We start from the raw sequence: 17,337 nt of genomic DNA, 5'->3' as shown, positions 1-17,337 counted from the left end.
AGGATGACAGGTAACTAAGGTCAGCTGAAGCTCTGATGTTAATGGTTTTGTTAATATTAAGTTGTTATAGTGTCCTTTTATGTTCAGATAGCACACTTTAAAATAACGCTTATGTATGGTTATACAAAAAAAAGTAGGCGTGAAGCCAAATTTGAGGCCAGAGGACAAAAGGAACAGAGCTGTTTACTTATCATGAAATACTGCCACCCTCAGGCCAAAGTGAGACTTGCATTCCAGTGAGTGTAAACCACCAGAGGGCAGCATGAACTAAGGGAACATTTTGTACACCACCTTCCACATGTAAAGTTTTATACTTAAAGAGTTTTTAGAGATTTTAGCTTCCAGCTGGCAATACTCAAAAAAATGAAATGACTTGACAACATATAATTGGTAGATAAATGTACCTATTTATTGGCTATTGAGGGCATTAGTACCAAGAAGGCACGGACCAGACTTCATTATAACAAATCTTTTTTTTTCTTCTTTTTTTTTTGAACAACAAGGTGACAAAAAACATTTTTACCTGCAGGGCGATCCTTTCACAGAAAGGATTATGGGCACAGACATACAGACTCTTACAAAGTGTAAGTATGACCATATAGCAGAGCCAAAGAAGTAAGACAGGAAGACTTTAAGGACATGGGTTATGAATGTATGGCTATGTACCTTAACACATGCTGTTTTAATATAAGAAACATTGCTGTCCATCAAAATAGACATTTTCAGTTAATGAGTAATTATATAAACAGTTAAAGAAAACAAAGTATGAAATATAGAAGTTGATTTAATTACACAGCTTTATTAAATCCATGTATTTGTTATGTATTGCATAAAAATTCTCATTGATGCTGTCTGATAGACTGTGTTAAAATAGCGTTTTTAAGCGCAGGACACTTAAAACCATGATAAATAAGTTTTAAACTCTCAGCTAACGGTTCTTACACTGCACGTGTCACAGGTTGGCACAAAAAGTCGCTGGAGTATCACCACATTAACACCTCGCTTTTGTTTGCTGACTGCAACAACAACAACAACAACAAAAAGAAGAAAGAGGGCAGGTGGGGTTAAACTGAGGGGTTTGATTTAGCCAACCCTACAACTTTAAATCTTAAAATGGTAATGAACACTTCCTACACCCTCATGCTGAATGAATGTGAGCTGGCAGGTGGATGGACTGCCAGGATAGTTGTTCTTTGTGTCTTTTAGATAAGCTAAGCTGTAGCTTTATAGCAAAATGATCCTACATCCTTATAAAGCAGTGTTTTTTAAAATTCATGAGCCTCAATATCTAAAACGGAACATTTCCACCATTTCTCCTAATCTCATGATTTAAAAAAAAAAGAAGGCTGTTGATCAAAACCAATAACTGACCTCCTCCTGCTCTTATTCATGCTGCTCAGTGGGGCAAAGAAAAACTGAAAAATTAACCCAATAAAATAGTTTGGAAACATCGGTTCAGGGAAAGAGTCTCCATTTCTGGTGAAAAGATGTCATCTCCACAACCAACTGCCTTACAAACCGCAGTGGAAACTGTGCCACTTCTAGAGTATTGAAATCTTGAGTAACGGTCACATCTCTTGAATCAAACCGACAATAAAACCTGTCTTTCTTGTTCAGAGCCACATGTCCTTAATACTGTCACCTACACTGGCTTGTAATACTGAATGACTTTAACCTTACACAGATTAAGTGTGTAACATATACAGTTCATAAAAAATACAACATATAAATTGATTTTTAAGAGAAAAATGTAACAAATTCCAGTTTAAAACAATAGCTGAAACAAAAGGATTAGAAGAGTCAAAGGAGAATGTATATGTATGCGTCAAAGTGTGGTTTGTTTTGGCTGACAGCCAGCCCGGCTCCATTTTGAGGCTAGATTACAGGGAAACTTTTGTGGCCGCAATCGCAGAGCGAGTCAGAACACGTAGGAACTCGCTCGACCTCATTCCTCCTGGGAAACTCGGCTGAATTTGACAGGACACAAAACATTGTGAAATCGTGATATTTTTAACATTTAATTGCCAAAAAACTAGCTCTATGTTTATGTGTGTGCGTGCGCAATTTTTAAAAAGTAAAGCAGAGCTTGAGTTCTGATGGCTTGGATCTAAGGGTGAAGGTGTGTGATTGTCAAGGCGCGAGACTGACACCTGCATAGTGTGATAAAGGCACGTCGGGTTTGTGTTCAAATGATTAAAAAGTCCAGTCTGTGAGGAGGGGGGGGGTGTTGGCACACTCCACTTCCAGTTGAGGTAAAATGAAGTGGTGGAGAAGAAGAAGAAGAAGAAGAGAGGAGGAAGGAGGCATGGCCGCTCTCACACAGAGGATCGTAGGTCCATGTTCCCTCCCTGCATGACTGAAATATAATGTTCCACCAAACTGGATGTAGAGACAGATGTGGTTTCAGTTTATTTCCATCTCGTCTTTGGTTTGTAGCTCAGCATGATTTCTGTCCTTTGTGTCCTCCGCTGAAGATCTTTGAAAAGCTTGTCAGGTGCATTAATCTGTCTGCTGTAGACCTACATGCACAAGTCTTTTGATGACTTTGTAAAGAAGCGGATCAGTTTGGAGAAGACTGAATTAAATAAAATCTTTTTTTTTTTTTTAAAGATGACACAATCCCTTTTGTTTCTTTTGACCTGGGGGTGCAGTTTTTTAGTTCTTTTGAGCCCAGTGTTTGTTCTTAAAGTCTGATTTTCTGACAGAAACCTCAATGTCTATTGATTTATTATGTGTTATGTGAAACGTCTCGAGTGGTGCTTAAAAGGGGCAGCTTACTTGTTGCCAGTTTACTCATCGCTACTATTTGCTGCCAAGAATAGAAACCAGCTCTGCAGCGCTCCTCTCATCTCGTTCCCTGAGGCCTGAAACATCTCCACGTCTGACGTGGAGGAGCGAAAAGGGCACCCTGCGGTTGCCTACTTTGTGCTTCTGTCACACGACAAACTCGGGAACCTCTTCGCTGGTCAGGTCCAGAGAGAAGTACTTGTTGGTTCTCTTGATGGGAAACGGGTGCTGCTCGCCAAGCATGCCGGCACGCTGATCGGCAAGGCCTTGATAGCCGCCGCCTCCGCCGCTGCTGTCACTCAGCTCTTGAGCGCAACCGAATGTGTAGCTGTGGGCGGTGTCCTGGCAGAGCTCCGCCCACTGCAGGCAGTCCTTCTGATAGAGGCGGATGTCGTCTAGTGATTGGCTGTGGCGGTCGGTCGAAGACTGAGGCTTCCTGCAGGCAGACGTCTGCATGGAAAACAAGTCAAATTTATGAATAAAAACGTAGAAAATCAAACACAGATAAGTTATGAAGTTTGTCCAGGTGTTTCTTTATAGTCACTCTAAACCCTCTGCTTTACTTCCTTATGACTTGTATGTGCAGTGGTTTTCTAGAAAAAATAAGAAATAAAAACAAAAAAACAGCCTCTCAGGACATCCACAGATAGAAAAGGCTTTAACTACCTGTGGCAAAGACTCGATGCTCTGTCCTCTCATTTTGACGACAGTCTCAGAGGAGCTGGATGTGGAGGAGCTAACATCTTTTACAATCAATCCTGCAAAAACACAAACTTTTGAGATGCATTTTGCTACCGCCTCCTTAAAAACAGACAGGTGGCATTCATTGAATTAACTCATTCCACTTTGGGGCTAATTCCCCTGACTGCAGAGAAACTGTACCTGAATATCCATTGGTCTGATCAGGTGACATCGTCAGCATGTCCTCGGTAATGTGAATGCACATCTCCTGATCCAGGGCCATTTCATGAAGCTCCTCATAGTCTTTGGGGTCATCCACCAGCATCTCAATTTCTGCAGAGTAAAATGTTTCTGAATTATTATCTGAGATAAACAAGTCTTCTCACTTTCTCTGGAGCAGCACTACTGGAGTATGACCATTGCTTTTTTTTGTAATATCAAGTCCCAGAAATCTAGCAAGCCATCAGCATGTTACCTCTGATCAGACAGGTCTTACAGCATTTTATTTTGAAAACTGAAGAGAAATCTTTTCCTGTGGTTTCTTATATAAAAAAGCAAAAACTTTATGAAATGAATCTACCCCTAAATTGTTGAAGGGAAATCTTACCTGGACTCTAAACGCACAAAAAAATAAATGTAAATACTCATACCTTCATCATCTAGGTTGCGTTCCTTGCCGCTGCTCTCGATGCCAGAGGTGTGCGAGCTCCCGTGACTGGTTGTGGACGAGCTGCAGGTGCGCAGGGGTCTGTGCGGAGCTTGGCCGGGGGCCCTGAAGCTGTCCGCCTCAATGCCAGAGGTGTGCGAGCTGCCGTGGCTGGTAGTGGAGTGGCGAGACAGACGCTTGTGATGAGACGTGCTGCCTGCGCTGCTGCCACTAGCGCGGGAACGCTTGTCCAGATGATCCATGTCTAGCTCAAGAGCATCGCTAATGTATGACTCCCGGTACTGCTTCTTCTCTGAAGTGGGGAAAGAAAGAAAGAAAAAACAGGTAGTTTTTAATATCTAAACCAAACAGACTTCTGTTCAAAATGCTGTATCCATCTCAAAACACAGATTTACGTACTGCAGGCAACCAAAAAACAGGAAGCATCAGCTCTCTTTTGTTTATATTTCTGAAGAAGTGATCAAAGGGTGTTTAATGTTGACAGAATAAGTGGCGCCAAATACCTTCGTTCTCCTCCAGTCGACGGACTTGTTTGAGAACCGGCTGCAGGTTCATGTAGAGCCGGTGGCTGTTGCTAAGCAGCTGCAGGAGGTGGCGAGACCGCATAGGACATCCTGTGTAGTAGATGAGTTTACGAGCCGAGGGTAGACCGTCAGGAAGGATTTCAAACTTCTTCCCCTGAGAGTGAGGAGCGAGGGGGGAAAAGAAAACACATGAATGTTGATTACAGGACTCGGTGATTTACAGCAGTTAACAAAACACGATTATGAAATTGGAATGTGAAATTGTGATTAAGTGCCAGGGAGGCCTGAAGGCGAGCATTAGCCAAAGAACAAAGTCTGTTCCTGAAAACTATTTTGTAGCTGAACACAAAGCTGCAATCACTTCATGAATCTGTTCTTCATTTCCCAAACCAGAAACTGAAACTGTGCATTTCTCAGCAGTTTGGTTGTTTTTCCAGTCAGAGGACATATTAGCTGGATGCTCGGAAAAACTAAAATGGTGGGTTTGTGCTTTCTCCTGCGCCTTTTGGCAGAGGCTCGACACAATAACAGCTGTCTTTAGTGTCAGCAGGGTTGTTTTCAACACAGACCTATAAACATTTCTGCAAGTGTTTAGCCTCTGACCTCGAGAAAATGCAAATAGCTATGCTTTCGGACTACGGGACAGAGCATTACTTTATTTAGACAAATACTTTTAGAGAAAGCTGCTGAACTGAAGTATGTTTAGTGGTTATTGTCTTTCGAGAAATAAGCTCATATAAAATGAACTGAGTTCTTTACCGGTGGCTTTCCTACAAAAGATTTCTGTGAATAAGATTTCCTCTTTAAATCTGTGGGAGAGGAGAGAAAGTCTGGGTGGGAAAGTGCGAGAGAAATTTGCTGCCATCCTTCAAACTGAGTATTTATCTTTAACCTCAAAATGCTACTCTGCAGATCCAAGAAACCACCACTAAAACAGTGAAGTCGTACTGGGCAGCAGCCAGGTGTGAACGAGGCGAACTCGGTGAGTCCAAGGAGGAGGCAGCTGATGCTGAGCATTAAATCTCTTCTCTGTGAACTCTTAATTGTTCTTCCCAGGCAATGCTTTTATCTTAAACCTTTGAACCATCCACTGTTTTGTTTGGTTCGAGCTCCTTTTATTTATAGGCAGAGGGGAGAATAATGGATAACAACCGCATACTGCGTACAAAAGATTTTATGTGGCTGTCACATCAGCTGTTGGTTTTGCGAGGTTCAGGTGTGAAGTCTTGAATGGAGTATTTTAGCTGTCCGTATGTGACAATGAAGAGTACACGCTCTTGAGCCCGTTTTCCATTACTACATAACCGGATCAGCTTGATGACACTTCGGCTTGACTCATTTTCCATTGCAATCGAGTACCACCTAAATGTGCGAAGGGTCATTATAGCAATGCAGCCAAGCGTTTCGAACACTACAACAAAGGTGGACGTCGAGGCGATGGTATACCTGCAGCTCGGTCTGTGGCCTTTGGTCAGACTCCGGGACTATGGCATTGTTTCTGTGTAACCATTTCCTTTGTTGCTGGGTTTCAAAAATAGCTGTTTTGATTTTCGTGAAGGTGACTTATCGAACAACGTCACTGACTAGTCATTTGGTGGCATGAAGTCTGTTGATGTTACTTGGATTGCTTGGAACCCCAGTCGAGTAGGTACTAAAAATTTACCTGGTACCAGGTACAATCGCCTAATGGAAAACTCTAAAAATCATCTCGAGCTGTTCCAAGCCAACCCGAGTAGGTATTAATGGAAAATGGCTATTAGGGTAGTAATGTCACACGGTAGGCCAACCCTAAACCACACACTAATTCTTTCTTCCTTTTTCATTCTAATGAAGCCATATTTTAGAAAAGTAACATCACCCTTTATAATAAGACTTAAAACTAGAGATTGAGACCATTAGCTCATCAGAAAAGAGTTTATTGAGGCAAAAGAGCAGGTTTGTATTCCCATAGACATCTATACAAACACCCTGCGAATATATCGGCCAGTATCAGTACTGACAGCTGAAAAATGATAATTAGTAAAAAGAAAAGAGGAGATGGGAGACACGCTCTTCAAACATGCTTTGAGTGTTGATGCTGCATCGTTTGTTCAACAGGCATTTATCTTTAAGTTGAACTCTGTGCAGCAGGTCTATGGATGATTAATATGAAGAGGGATGTGTGGGATATGTTTGGTTTTGATTATGGCATCAGTATTTATGACTCTGTGAGGGGTGCTTCTTCTTTCTTTTTTTTTCTTTAGTAGAATAATATCTCAGTCAGGTTTTAAGTAGGCAAAAATAATCCAACACCCAGCAGCAGGTATAGTGGATGAACAGCTTGTGTGACGGTAACTCTATTCAAGAACAAACACACACAGCAAAGAGCAGACTGGTGTCGAGTGGCAGGCTGTTAAGAGGTTTTCAGAAGCCACAGCTTTTCCTGATCTGTGCACTGTACATGATCGGGTCATCTAAAGCTGCTGGACAACTTTCTGAATCGTTACATGAAAAAAGACCTCCCGAGCAGGCCACACACATCGAAATCTCCCAGCAACACCAACAACTCCTCATACAGACCAGCATCAACCAGAGCAGTAGCGAAGCAAAAGCTGGCCTGAGATCCAAGAGCACAGGACATAAAGGCAATTACTTAATTTCAGCTTTCAAGGGGAGGAGATGAAATGCTCACTGGCTCAAGAAAAATCTAAATGCAACTTATTCCCTCAGAAAAACCCAGAATTCCACCCTGTTGCATTAGTGAACCAAGAGCATACTCTACCCTTCCTGCGTTAAACTTTTATACAAAAAAGGGGGAGTTTTAGCAATTCCAAAAGCCAAATACTGAATCGGAAATCCCCCTAAAATCATCACAACATCTGGTGCTTATTGACCCATGCGCCCCTTTGCTTGCATCCTTCTCTGGCTTGCCTGTAGCTGCAGCGGGTGATGGCAGCAATGCAGGATGCCGTGACTTGCGGGTGGGGTAGAGGAGAAAGCCTGTTATTCAGAAAAAGGGTGGGACAGGGCCTACAGAGGCCTTTTGGGTCTCAGTCCAACCACAGCCACGCCATGGCTTGTTCACTGTCACGACGGTGTAGATGGCAGACGCAAGAAAACCACCCAAAAAAACAAGACTGTGGAAAACAGGAAGTCTCCACCGTGAACTGTGCAGCAGATACGACGGCTGCTTACTCCGAAATTAGACCAAACTAAAACCCAGTCTGAGACCAAGACCTTCAACTTTCTGGGACAAAGAAACCACATTTCTCAGAGACCTTACAGCCTGTAAAGTCTGCCTCAACACAACAAAACAGCCAAATTTAGAGTCACAAGGAGCCCATTTTTGTGTAACAGCTGTGATGAGCAATAAAGACCTCTTGGGATTGTGATTAATAACAGGCTGGCAGAAAACATGAAGCTGTCAAGAGTGAAACAGATAAACAGTAAGCTTCTCTGCTCTCCTGTGATAACAGAAACCCTATGGAAGTAAATTGCTGCAGCGCTCAGCTTAACAGCAAGCTGAGTCAGAGCAGAGATGAGGAGATTTAACAGGATTTCCTTTACAGAGCACAGGGACCACAGTGATAACTGATCAAAATGGATGAATCGAGGGGCATGTATATCATGAAACAGAAAATCCTGCTGCTCATTAGATGAAAAAAGGCCTGTAGTTTACAGTATGTGGCTCTGCATGTGTACGTGTGCAAGGAAAGTCTCTTTAAATCCCTGATTAGTTCCAGAGGACTAAGATAAAAAAGCCGCAAAGAGGAAAAAATCTTCACGTAAAAATTTCTGTGACCCTAAGCAGGAGCTGGGCTTTCACGTACATCGCCATAAGCAAGGGAATGTTTGCGTTTCATCATCACTGAAATGATTTTTCTTTTTAAATCCAAAAAGGTAAATTGCAGGACCTGTGAAGAACATTTCTCTGGGATACGTGTTTTGATGAGATATCTGACTCACCACAAATACCAGTTTTCCCACATTGGTCCAAGGGAAGTCGTACAACAGCTGCCTCACAGACCCGACATTCTGCAACACAGAAACACAAATGCATGGATGTCGACTTATTACAAATCAAAGTAAACAAAGAATGTATATTGTATATTCACTGACCATTTGGTGAGTGGCTGCTGGCTATTGCCAGGTAAAACTGGTTGTAAACAGGGTGCTGCACCAAAAAATGTTTGCTTTGGTCACTAACGATTGCATAATTTCACTGCCACTTTAACTGATATAAGAGTCTTCAAAGCAAAGTTTGCATCTTCAATGCAAGATTCTTTCAACCACAGCAATCTGTTTGCAACCAAAGCAATCACACAGAGGTGATTGGTGCAGGGCAAGCAACTTCCAGCAACCACTTGTCAACCAGTCAGGGAATAAACCTTTTTTCCTTGCTGCCTCTGGTTGCCAGATGGTCACCAAGTGGTTTCCAGGTGCGATTCATGATGATAGCATACATGAGTCATATTAAGTTAATGTAAAGCATGAAACCTTATGAAAGGCACTGAAGGCAAAACCACCTGAAATCTGAAAAGAAATTACACTAATAAAGTTCAATATTTTTGGATTACTTGGTTTCATAAATTAAACAAAATAAAAAAATATTTATTATTTCTGGATATGATTTTGTCTGGTTATGTTATTTTGTGTTAAAGCCTAACTGTATGTATACAAGAATACAAAAAAAGTAGCTATGTTGATTTCTAATTAAGGAACAATACCTGGAATATTTGAATACCACGTAAAGTCAGGCCCAATGTAAGAGATGCTTCGACTTCTTTCTTGTCCTGTTGAAAATATTAAGTTACACGATAAGAGGGGGAAATTAAGGAGAAAAGGCTGAAATCAAACCAGCAGTCCATGCATATAATCTTTGCCTAGCCATGACATAGCAATATAACATACAACATATCACTATCTTGGTCAGAAACTAGATTGATTAGAGGCATTTTTCACCTTATAGAGTCTGTAGTAGTGGACTGTGACATCATCAAGCTGGGCGCACTCCTTGATATACTTGAGGTGTGCCTCTGAAGCCGTGAGAGCAAACTGGTCTTTGTGCATGTTTGGGATATGCCTCAGAATGTACTCACGGCCACGCTTGGCTATCACCTGAGTAAGGAGAGGGAGAGAGGGGGATAGTCGTCAGGCTTGGCTGCCCTGAAGTTGTGCTGAGTTATTACAACCGACTGGCGGCTTAGGTTGATGAGGGTGATGAAGCTGCCTGCCGCAGGGCAAACAGATGTCAACCTAAAGAGACTGAGAGAGAGCCAGAGGCAGCAACCGGAAACACACGCGCTAAGCTTTGTGAGCCCCTTTTTGAAGATTTAGTAAGCTTTCTAAGCACCTAAATCTGGGCAAGATTTACAGAGGGGAGCGTACGCTGTTCATTTCCAACAATTTCCTGTCACTGCTGGCTCCGAGTAGTGATAAGGAGGTAGGAGGCTAATGACGGGAAGTGGGGGCAATCAGATGGGTGTGGCTGCCATATTCAGAGGGATGGTAGTAGTGGTTGGGGAGGCAGTGATGCCAGAATAGACACGTCTTACGTGCTTCGAAAGATTTTGTTTTTTTAAAAAGTGCGTGTGCTACTTTCTGGCACAAAAATAAACCGAAGTGTTCCAGTTCTCATTATTTTCCATGCTAGGCTATGGAGCTGTTGCTAAGTGTTTGGTCAGCATGACTAATGAAAGGTGCTAAAACATATTCTACACCCTGCAGGCCAGGAACACTGCTTGACAGCCTAAAATCTCATTTTAACATAATGCCCACTGTACCTGTAGCTTCTCAGCTAGTGATACAGCAGTTTGTGTTCTTCTTTCAGTCTTATTTCCGGCAGGCTATCCACATCTGACAGCTTGTTTCCAACTTCTAACATCACTTCTAAGATTTTTATGCATATGCCAAAGCTTTCCACCAGATGGCAATTAAATTAGGATGTTGCCAGTCAAAACACATAACTCCTCACATAACATAGTATCACCTAATGCATAAGAAATATGGTCTTAGAACCACAGAAGTCAAACAAAAGCTAAAACATTCATATGTAATGAAAGTAATATTTTAAAATAATCAAATGATATCCATTTAAGTAAGAGAGACTATACTTCAACTTCTGTATGTGATACTAAGGCAACTAACTATCAGTGATAAATTCAGAACAGCCTGTGAGTGTGCAGGATAATAGTCATTTATCTTAAATCATAACTTAGGTTTGACATACAGTACGTTCCAAATGCAGTACATGTTAGACAGACTCACCCATGGGGGGAAGTACGCTTCAGGTTCAAAGTATTTCCCAAAGTGCTTGTTTCGTTTGAAATTGCCGAGGTCAGCCTGCAGGGCGAAGGCTGCCAAGAGGAAGTAGGCCTCCTCCCTTTGGATACACTGAGAGAGAAGCACCTGTTTCCTAAGGTGCCAGTAGTAGTAGTACCTGGCCACCCGATCGCTGCAGGGCAGAAAGAGCAGATTCAGCCAGCTTTAAGGATAACTGGGGCTAAACGGAATGATCTTTGTGAGTCTATACAAATATCCTCATTATTCACACATATTACTTGACTCAGCATGCAAATAAACAAGCAAGAGGCTTTACTGACCTGATCAATCGTCCATTCTCAACATAATACTGAGCTCTGAAGTGAATGATCATTGGAGGCCCAAACTGATCAATGCCCTGCAAAAGCCACATGTGGAAAAATGTGTTTATATACTACAACCAGCATCACTGACCGATTATAATCAATCTACAAAAATGAACTGGATCAACTCTATAGTAAAGGAGCAACAGGTAATTACTTAAGTAATTACTAAGTTTTTGTAATACTTGGAAGTGAGAAGGGAAGCTCATTACCACGTCTCATGCCCAGATGTTGACCAACTTGGCATTAACACTGGCATTAAACAGCTAGCCTGGCTAGTTTGACAACCTAACACAGCAACTCCCTGAAGTCTAATCGTTAGACTGAGGTTTCCAGGTGTGGTACCATCTTGGATGTACAGACACTATTGCCAGTGCACACAGCTGCATCTGGTGTTACAGCCAGAGATTCTGCACAAATCTCCAGGTGCATGCAGTACTGTGCAAATGTTTTAAGCACTTTATATGTTTAGAGCAATACCACCGACAGGCATGTGATCCAAATTCATTCTGAAATATGACAACTGTCAAGAAAAGCCAGTAGACTGATAAAGAACTCCTCTATCTTCAGCCTCGAACAAGGAGTCTTACAGCAGACTGATCCCAACAGCCCTGAACTTAACATCACAGTTACTCTGCAATGAACAGGGCAAAGACATTAATACTGTCTAAATCCAGAGAAGGACTTTGGTGAGCCAATTTTACACATGAGCTCTAGATAATGTAAGGGGAATTGGGATATAATCCTGATACCGTGCAGAGTTGCTCTTTCACATATGGAGGAGATAAAAGGAAACTCTTTGCATCAGATGCTTTGTATCTACTGAAAATAATCCATTTGATTTTGGTTAAGGATTTCCCCACCTGTGAATTTTCCAGGCATCTACCCTGTTAACCTCTCTATTCACAGGCTTGGTCAGACAATTACAAGATAAAGTCAATCTAAGGCTCTGTTCACACTGCAGGCGAAAGCGCATCAAATCAGATTTATTTATTTATTTATTTTTTTACCCTATGCGACCCATATCTGATCATGCTATGACAGTGTGAACGGCACAAATCCGATATTTACAAATCCGACCTGGGTCACTTTCGTATGTGGTCCTGAATCCGATACATATCCGATGTTTTTGAAAGCGACTGCTGCTTGAACGGTCATGTCGCATTAAATCCGTCTTTTACGCCACTGACACAAGACAGACGCCAATTATCAGCGCCCGAGAAGACATCGCGAACGCTTCCTGGCCATCCAGTGTAGATGTCAGTGAAACTGTTGGGAAGACAACGTTGGAGAAACGAGAACATTTTATTTGTACTGTATAATCTGCAGATGCTGACAGAAATCTGCAACTATCCTTTGAAGCACCGCTCCTCTAAAACAGCAATAAGGATAATTATTGGGTTATTTACATTATTATGTAAAAATAACAAAATGACTTAAAGCAAAAATTGGGAAAAGTAAAGTCCGAAGTCTTTATATTAAGGGCCATCAGTCAAACAATATGGTTTGCTCTGGGTCTAAACAGAGCGCGTTGTGTGTGACGTCTTCTTTTGCGCATGCAGGCCGCTTTGAGGGTTCACACTAGAGCGCGTTTGCTGTCGCATTTTATTTGTAGTGTGAACAAGCAGACAAAAAAATCGGATTTGATCAAAAAATCGGAATTGAGCATCAAGACCAGCAGTGTGAACGTAGCCTAATGTCCATACCTACAGATTTGAACTTGTATGTTAGGCATATAGCTCCTCTGGATCCAAAAAAGGTCAGGGCTTTGAGCAGAACTGTATGCAAATATGACCACGGTTTTTAGAAGGTAAGCAAGTAGATGGTAAATTATACCCATCTGACAAGGAATTTTAATTGTATAAATCATGTAAGTCCAGGTAGAATACTCTTGGTAAATCCTTTTTGATTTACATCTTACTGTCTTCTTCCAATTTCTACTAAAATTTGGGAGCCCAGCAAAACTTTTCTTACCTTGCTTGCTTCTCTCTTCCATTCTTTGGGACAGTACTTGGACAATTTCTGATCCAGCTCCATATAGATGTGCTCATTATCTGCAATGGGAGAGAAACTGCTTTAGCCCAGGAACTCACTGTCTGTGTCATCGGTGTGTGCACACCTGGATACATACATATATGCCTTTGTGTGTGTTGCTCAGAAAAATCACCACTGAATGAGCCCAGTTCAAAGACTGCCTCAGAGCAGTCACATTAGACAGCCTCTGAGCTTCCCTTTGTACTCTGAGCCTCCCTCTCATTCTCTTTAAATCACGCTGTCATGTCTTAATCTTTTCCTAAAGTGACACCCTTCATAAGCTGCAGCCTGCTGATCTGACAACTCTGGGCTTCTATACAATTAAAACCAGCTGAAAAGCTAAAAGCCACATAAAGAGCAGGAGCAGAGCCTCTATGACAGGATGCCAGCACCTATTTTTATCAACATTATAAATATACCTGGAACTTGAGTGTTCGTTTACATGACTTGCACTTATAAAGTCAGCACATTAAGCAGCAGCACATTATTATAATCACCAGAATACAAAGATCCATTAAAATTCTTTATTTCCACACTGTTAGATTTCAAACATTTTCCAAGAAAATGCTGGTTTTACTTGGTGACAATTTGAGATCTCCACAGCTAAGACTTCTGCCGCCATTCTATTGCTATTGAGCCAATTTATGTTTGGTTTGTGGCACTTGAAGAATCCAAAAAATATATCTGAAATACCCAAAGGCAATATCTGTTTCCAGAAACAATATTCCTATTACCAAGGATAATCTGCAGATGTATTTTTGTGGTTGCACATTAGTAGAAGTGGAAATGAAGCAGGGGTTAGTGGGAAACTGTTTTTTTAAAATATGTGTGTGTGTGTGTGTGTGTGTGTGTGTGTGTGTGTGTGTGTGTGTGTGTGTGAACTGACCTGTAAAACGTAATTTTGTGGCCTATAACGGCAATATAAATAGAGAAGGATGCCATTTCTGGCACACCGTGTGAATACTTAAATTACACTTTGGCACATTTACAAACATACAGTAAAAATATCTGGATGGCCTAAATATTTTCTGAAAACTCAAAATTAGGAACTAACATTTCAGACGCTAGAACCACAGAAATCTTTTCCCTATTGCTGAAAACATTCACAAATTTTATTATTTTAAACCACAGATATTATCTAAAACTGAGTCTGGTGAAGATCGTCTTGTCAGGGGGACAGTGGGTGACACACAGGGAGTGGGTGGCCTCTGTTTGCCTTGGGCATTTCACGCTGTTCAGACAAGCACTTCAGGAATGTCCTACAATCAGACCCTTTGGCTCCAGCTCAACTGACCTGCTGTGCCGCCATTGGCTCATCTGGCGGGCAGCTGTCTGAAAACACCGCCTTTTGCAATTTACTTTCCCTATGCAGCTGCCTACAACTGTCATCTGCTGTCTGCCACAACATAAAACAGACACAGTGACTCATTCCAATAGGACGACCCTCGCTGAGCCCCATCACTGTAAAAACAACTTTAACTTTGCCACACAATGGGAGGCAGTCAGGATCAGGAGGCCCTGGTTCCTGGGCAACCGCCATGACAGATATGTGAGAGATGCTACTTTTAGTACTAAGGAAAGTATCTGTCTGGTTACACTGGTTTTATGTGGCTCCTGATGACAAGCATACTTCATGATCAAAAGTACTATTTGTATAAAGACCCTAAGAATAATCATTCTGACTGATGAGATCAACTTTGAGCTGCACACAACAAAACAGAAATATATATATATATATACATACATACATACACACACCTAGAGCTGGGCGATAGAACGATAACGATATGTATTGCGATATAACTTTTTCTCGATAGAAAAATTAAACTATCGCGATAGACCTCGCCGCTCTTGTCCTCTTTAAAAAAAACAAACAAAAAAAACAGCCAATCCAAATTAAGTAGCGCAGAGCCGAACCAATCACAGCCGCAGCGTCACGTCACGTGACTTGTTACGTAAAGCACAAGTGCCAAGCCGCACATGTGTATTTGTTTGGGAAGCAGCCAGCCACCGTACCGCCCGGGTAATGGAGGAAATGAGTGCGCCGACTAGAGAAAAATAAACCGAGCGTGACCGAAGAGAAAACAGATGATGGTTCCAATGTCGAAGAGATTGTCAAACGGAAGAGCCATAGAAGTTCCGTAGTGTGAAGGTATTTTGGCTATTTCAAGTCTGACAAAAAACAGAGTAGCGCGCACTATAAATTGTGCCGAAAGCAAGTCTGGAAATACAATAAACCGGTGCATGCTCAATCTCTGACTGGAAGCGCTAATTCGTCATTCGGCTTTTGTCAGACTAAAGTAACTGTTAAAACTGTTTGAAAAGCTAAGCTATACAACAAGGAGAGATTGAGAATTTCCTTTTAGTTCTCAGTTTATTTGATATTGACAAAAGTTAGTCAATTTTGTCTGTTCTTCTGTAAAACAAACTAAGATTCATTTTTAGAATTAATATTTTGTTTCTAAGTGGAACTGACAATTTAGTAGTCTGTTTTGTTTGTTCTATTTTGAAACTTAAACACTTTAGCGGCTGCCTTTTGTGTAGTTTGCAATATTTGTCTTTATTTATCTGAAAAAGTCTCATGTTCCTTAAGTACATCTACCCTGTTGAACTTATTATGGGAAATAAATATATAAAATAAAAACAAGCTGCTGATTATTTCACATTTTACTTGTGAGCAACGGCACATTTAAATCTTACAAATATAGTTATTTGGCTTATATCGTGATAGATATCGTTATCGCCTGATATGAAAAAATCTCATATCGCCCAGCTCTACCCATACCCCTAAATGAAAAGTAGTCTTACTCTGAATAACACTGAGCCCAAACAGATGACAGTCCTTCAGCCTGAGGAGGTCACACACCTGGACCAAAAGTTCCTGGCACAAACTCTTCACCTGGGGAGGAGATGTCAGGACAATTATTAGTGATCGGCAATGTGTTGTATTTATTCTGCACTGTTATGAACCACTACAAAGACCTGGGGCATGCATGAGCAGCACTCTGCATGCATGTTTATCATCCTATGACATCCTATGCAAGCTTAAACATGTTGTGGTACCATGGTGTTAGCCACCAAACACAGGAAACATAAGCAGATGGGTGATTGTAGATTGAAATTAAATTCTGGATCTTTTAACTTGAAGAGATTCATGAACTTTCTGAAATATTGACTAGAATTTGCAATGAAATCAAAACTTCTCAGCCTGTGTGCTTTTAGGTTTAGTTCAAAAACCTTATTTACTTTGACACTTACAGTTAAACCTAATCCCAACCTTAAGCCAGTGGCCAGTAGCACCAACTGGTTTTTACTAAGCCTGTACTACCAAGCAGACTTAACATGCTCTCCGAGCTTGTATAACTTGATTTATTGTCATTTTCATAAGGCAGTTTCACCAGTGGTGAAATAAGAATGTAAACAGAGCTATTCTATCTAGCTATCTGGTGTTGGCCAGAGGGGCCGATGGCACGATATGGCAGCCTCGTTTCTGTCAGTCTGCCCCACGGCAGCTGTGGCTACAACTGTGGTTTGCCTCCACCAGTGTGTGAATGTGAGAGTGAATGAATAGTGGAATTGTAAAACGCTCTAGAAAAGCGCTATATAAATGCAATCCATTATTATTTATTATTATCCAGTCTGCAAAAGAACACATTGGATCGCGGAAAGATCTACTGACCAGGCCAGAGACATTTCTTTGAAGGAAAAAAAAAAAAGATCCTGTAACAGTTATTGTTTTTGGAGAGAACTACCTTGTTTTTCCTTGCTTAGATAGCATGGAAAGCACTGAGATCAATCAGCTGCTTGGCTGATAGCTCCTCATTGAGTGTAAATGTATAACTCAATCAGCAAACAGCTCTTTAAAACTTATTGTAAACTCAACATGATGTGTAACAGTAGAGATGATTTTGACTTCATGCCTGCTCCTAAAGGGCTTTAAAGCTTTTCATTTAGATGCGGTTATGTCTACCTCTGAAAAACGAACCAGGCAGCTTTCAATCAGGAACCTACAAAACAAACA

The 17,337-nt window shown here is 41.3% G+C and overlaps 1 protein-coding gene across 2 annotated transcripts in view; it reads right to left on the bottom strand.

Moving 5' to 3' along the window:
- Positions 1 to 406: 406 nt before the first annotated feature.
- frmd6 (FERM domain containing 6) overlaps positions 407 to 17,337 on the bottom strand; it is a 34,508-nt gene continuing 17,577 nt past the window's right edge. For both annotated transcript variants that reach the window (XM_085342878.1, XM_085342877.1), the window contains exons 3-14: positions 16,125 to 16,215; positions 13,257 to 13,336; positions 11,241 to 11,317; positions 10,906 to 11,092; positions 9,601 to 9,756; positions 9,366 to 9,431; positions 8,605 to 8,673; positions 4,639 to 4,813; positions 4,119 to 4,427; positions 3,670 to 3,801; positions 3,454 to 3,545; positions 407 to 3,237 (exon numbers count right to left, since the gene is read on the bottom strand). In XM_085342878.1, coding sequence (XP_085199004.1) covers positions 2,935 to 3,237; positions 3,454 to 3,545; positions 3,670 to 3,801; positions 4,119 to 4,427; positions 4,639 to 4,813; positions 8,605 to 8,673; positions 9,366 to 9,431; positions 9,601 to 9,756; positions 10,906 to 11,092; positions 11,241 to 11,317; positions 13,257 to 13,336; positions 16,125 to 16,215 — 1,737 coding nt within the window. In that variant the 3' untranslated portion in view covers positions 407 to 2,934. The remainder of the gene's footprint in view (positions 3,238 to 3,453; positions 3,546 to 3,669; positions 3,802 to 4,118; positions 4,428 to 4,638; positions 4,814 to 8,604; positions 8,674 to 9,365; positions 9,432 to 9,600; positions 9,757 to 10,905; positions 11,093 to 11,240; positions 11,318 to 13,256; positions 13,337 to 16,124; positions 16,216 to 17,337) is intronic.

This window comes from Diplotaxodon limnothrissa, linkage group LG19 (genome assembly GCF_057381915.1).
Source record: "Diplotaxodon limnothrissa isolate DT_005_m linkage group LG19, D_limnothrissa_male_GT1.1, whole genome shotgun sequence".
NCBI lineage: Eukaryota > Metazoa > Chordata > Actinopteri > Cichliformes > Cichlidae > Diplotaxodon > Diplotaxodon limnothrissa.
Note: the sequence above shows the minus strand (reverse complement) of the source record. Positions and strands in the feature narration are given on the sequence as shown.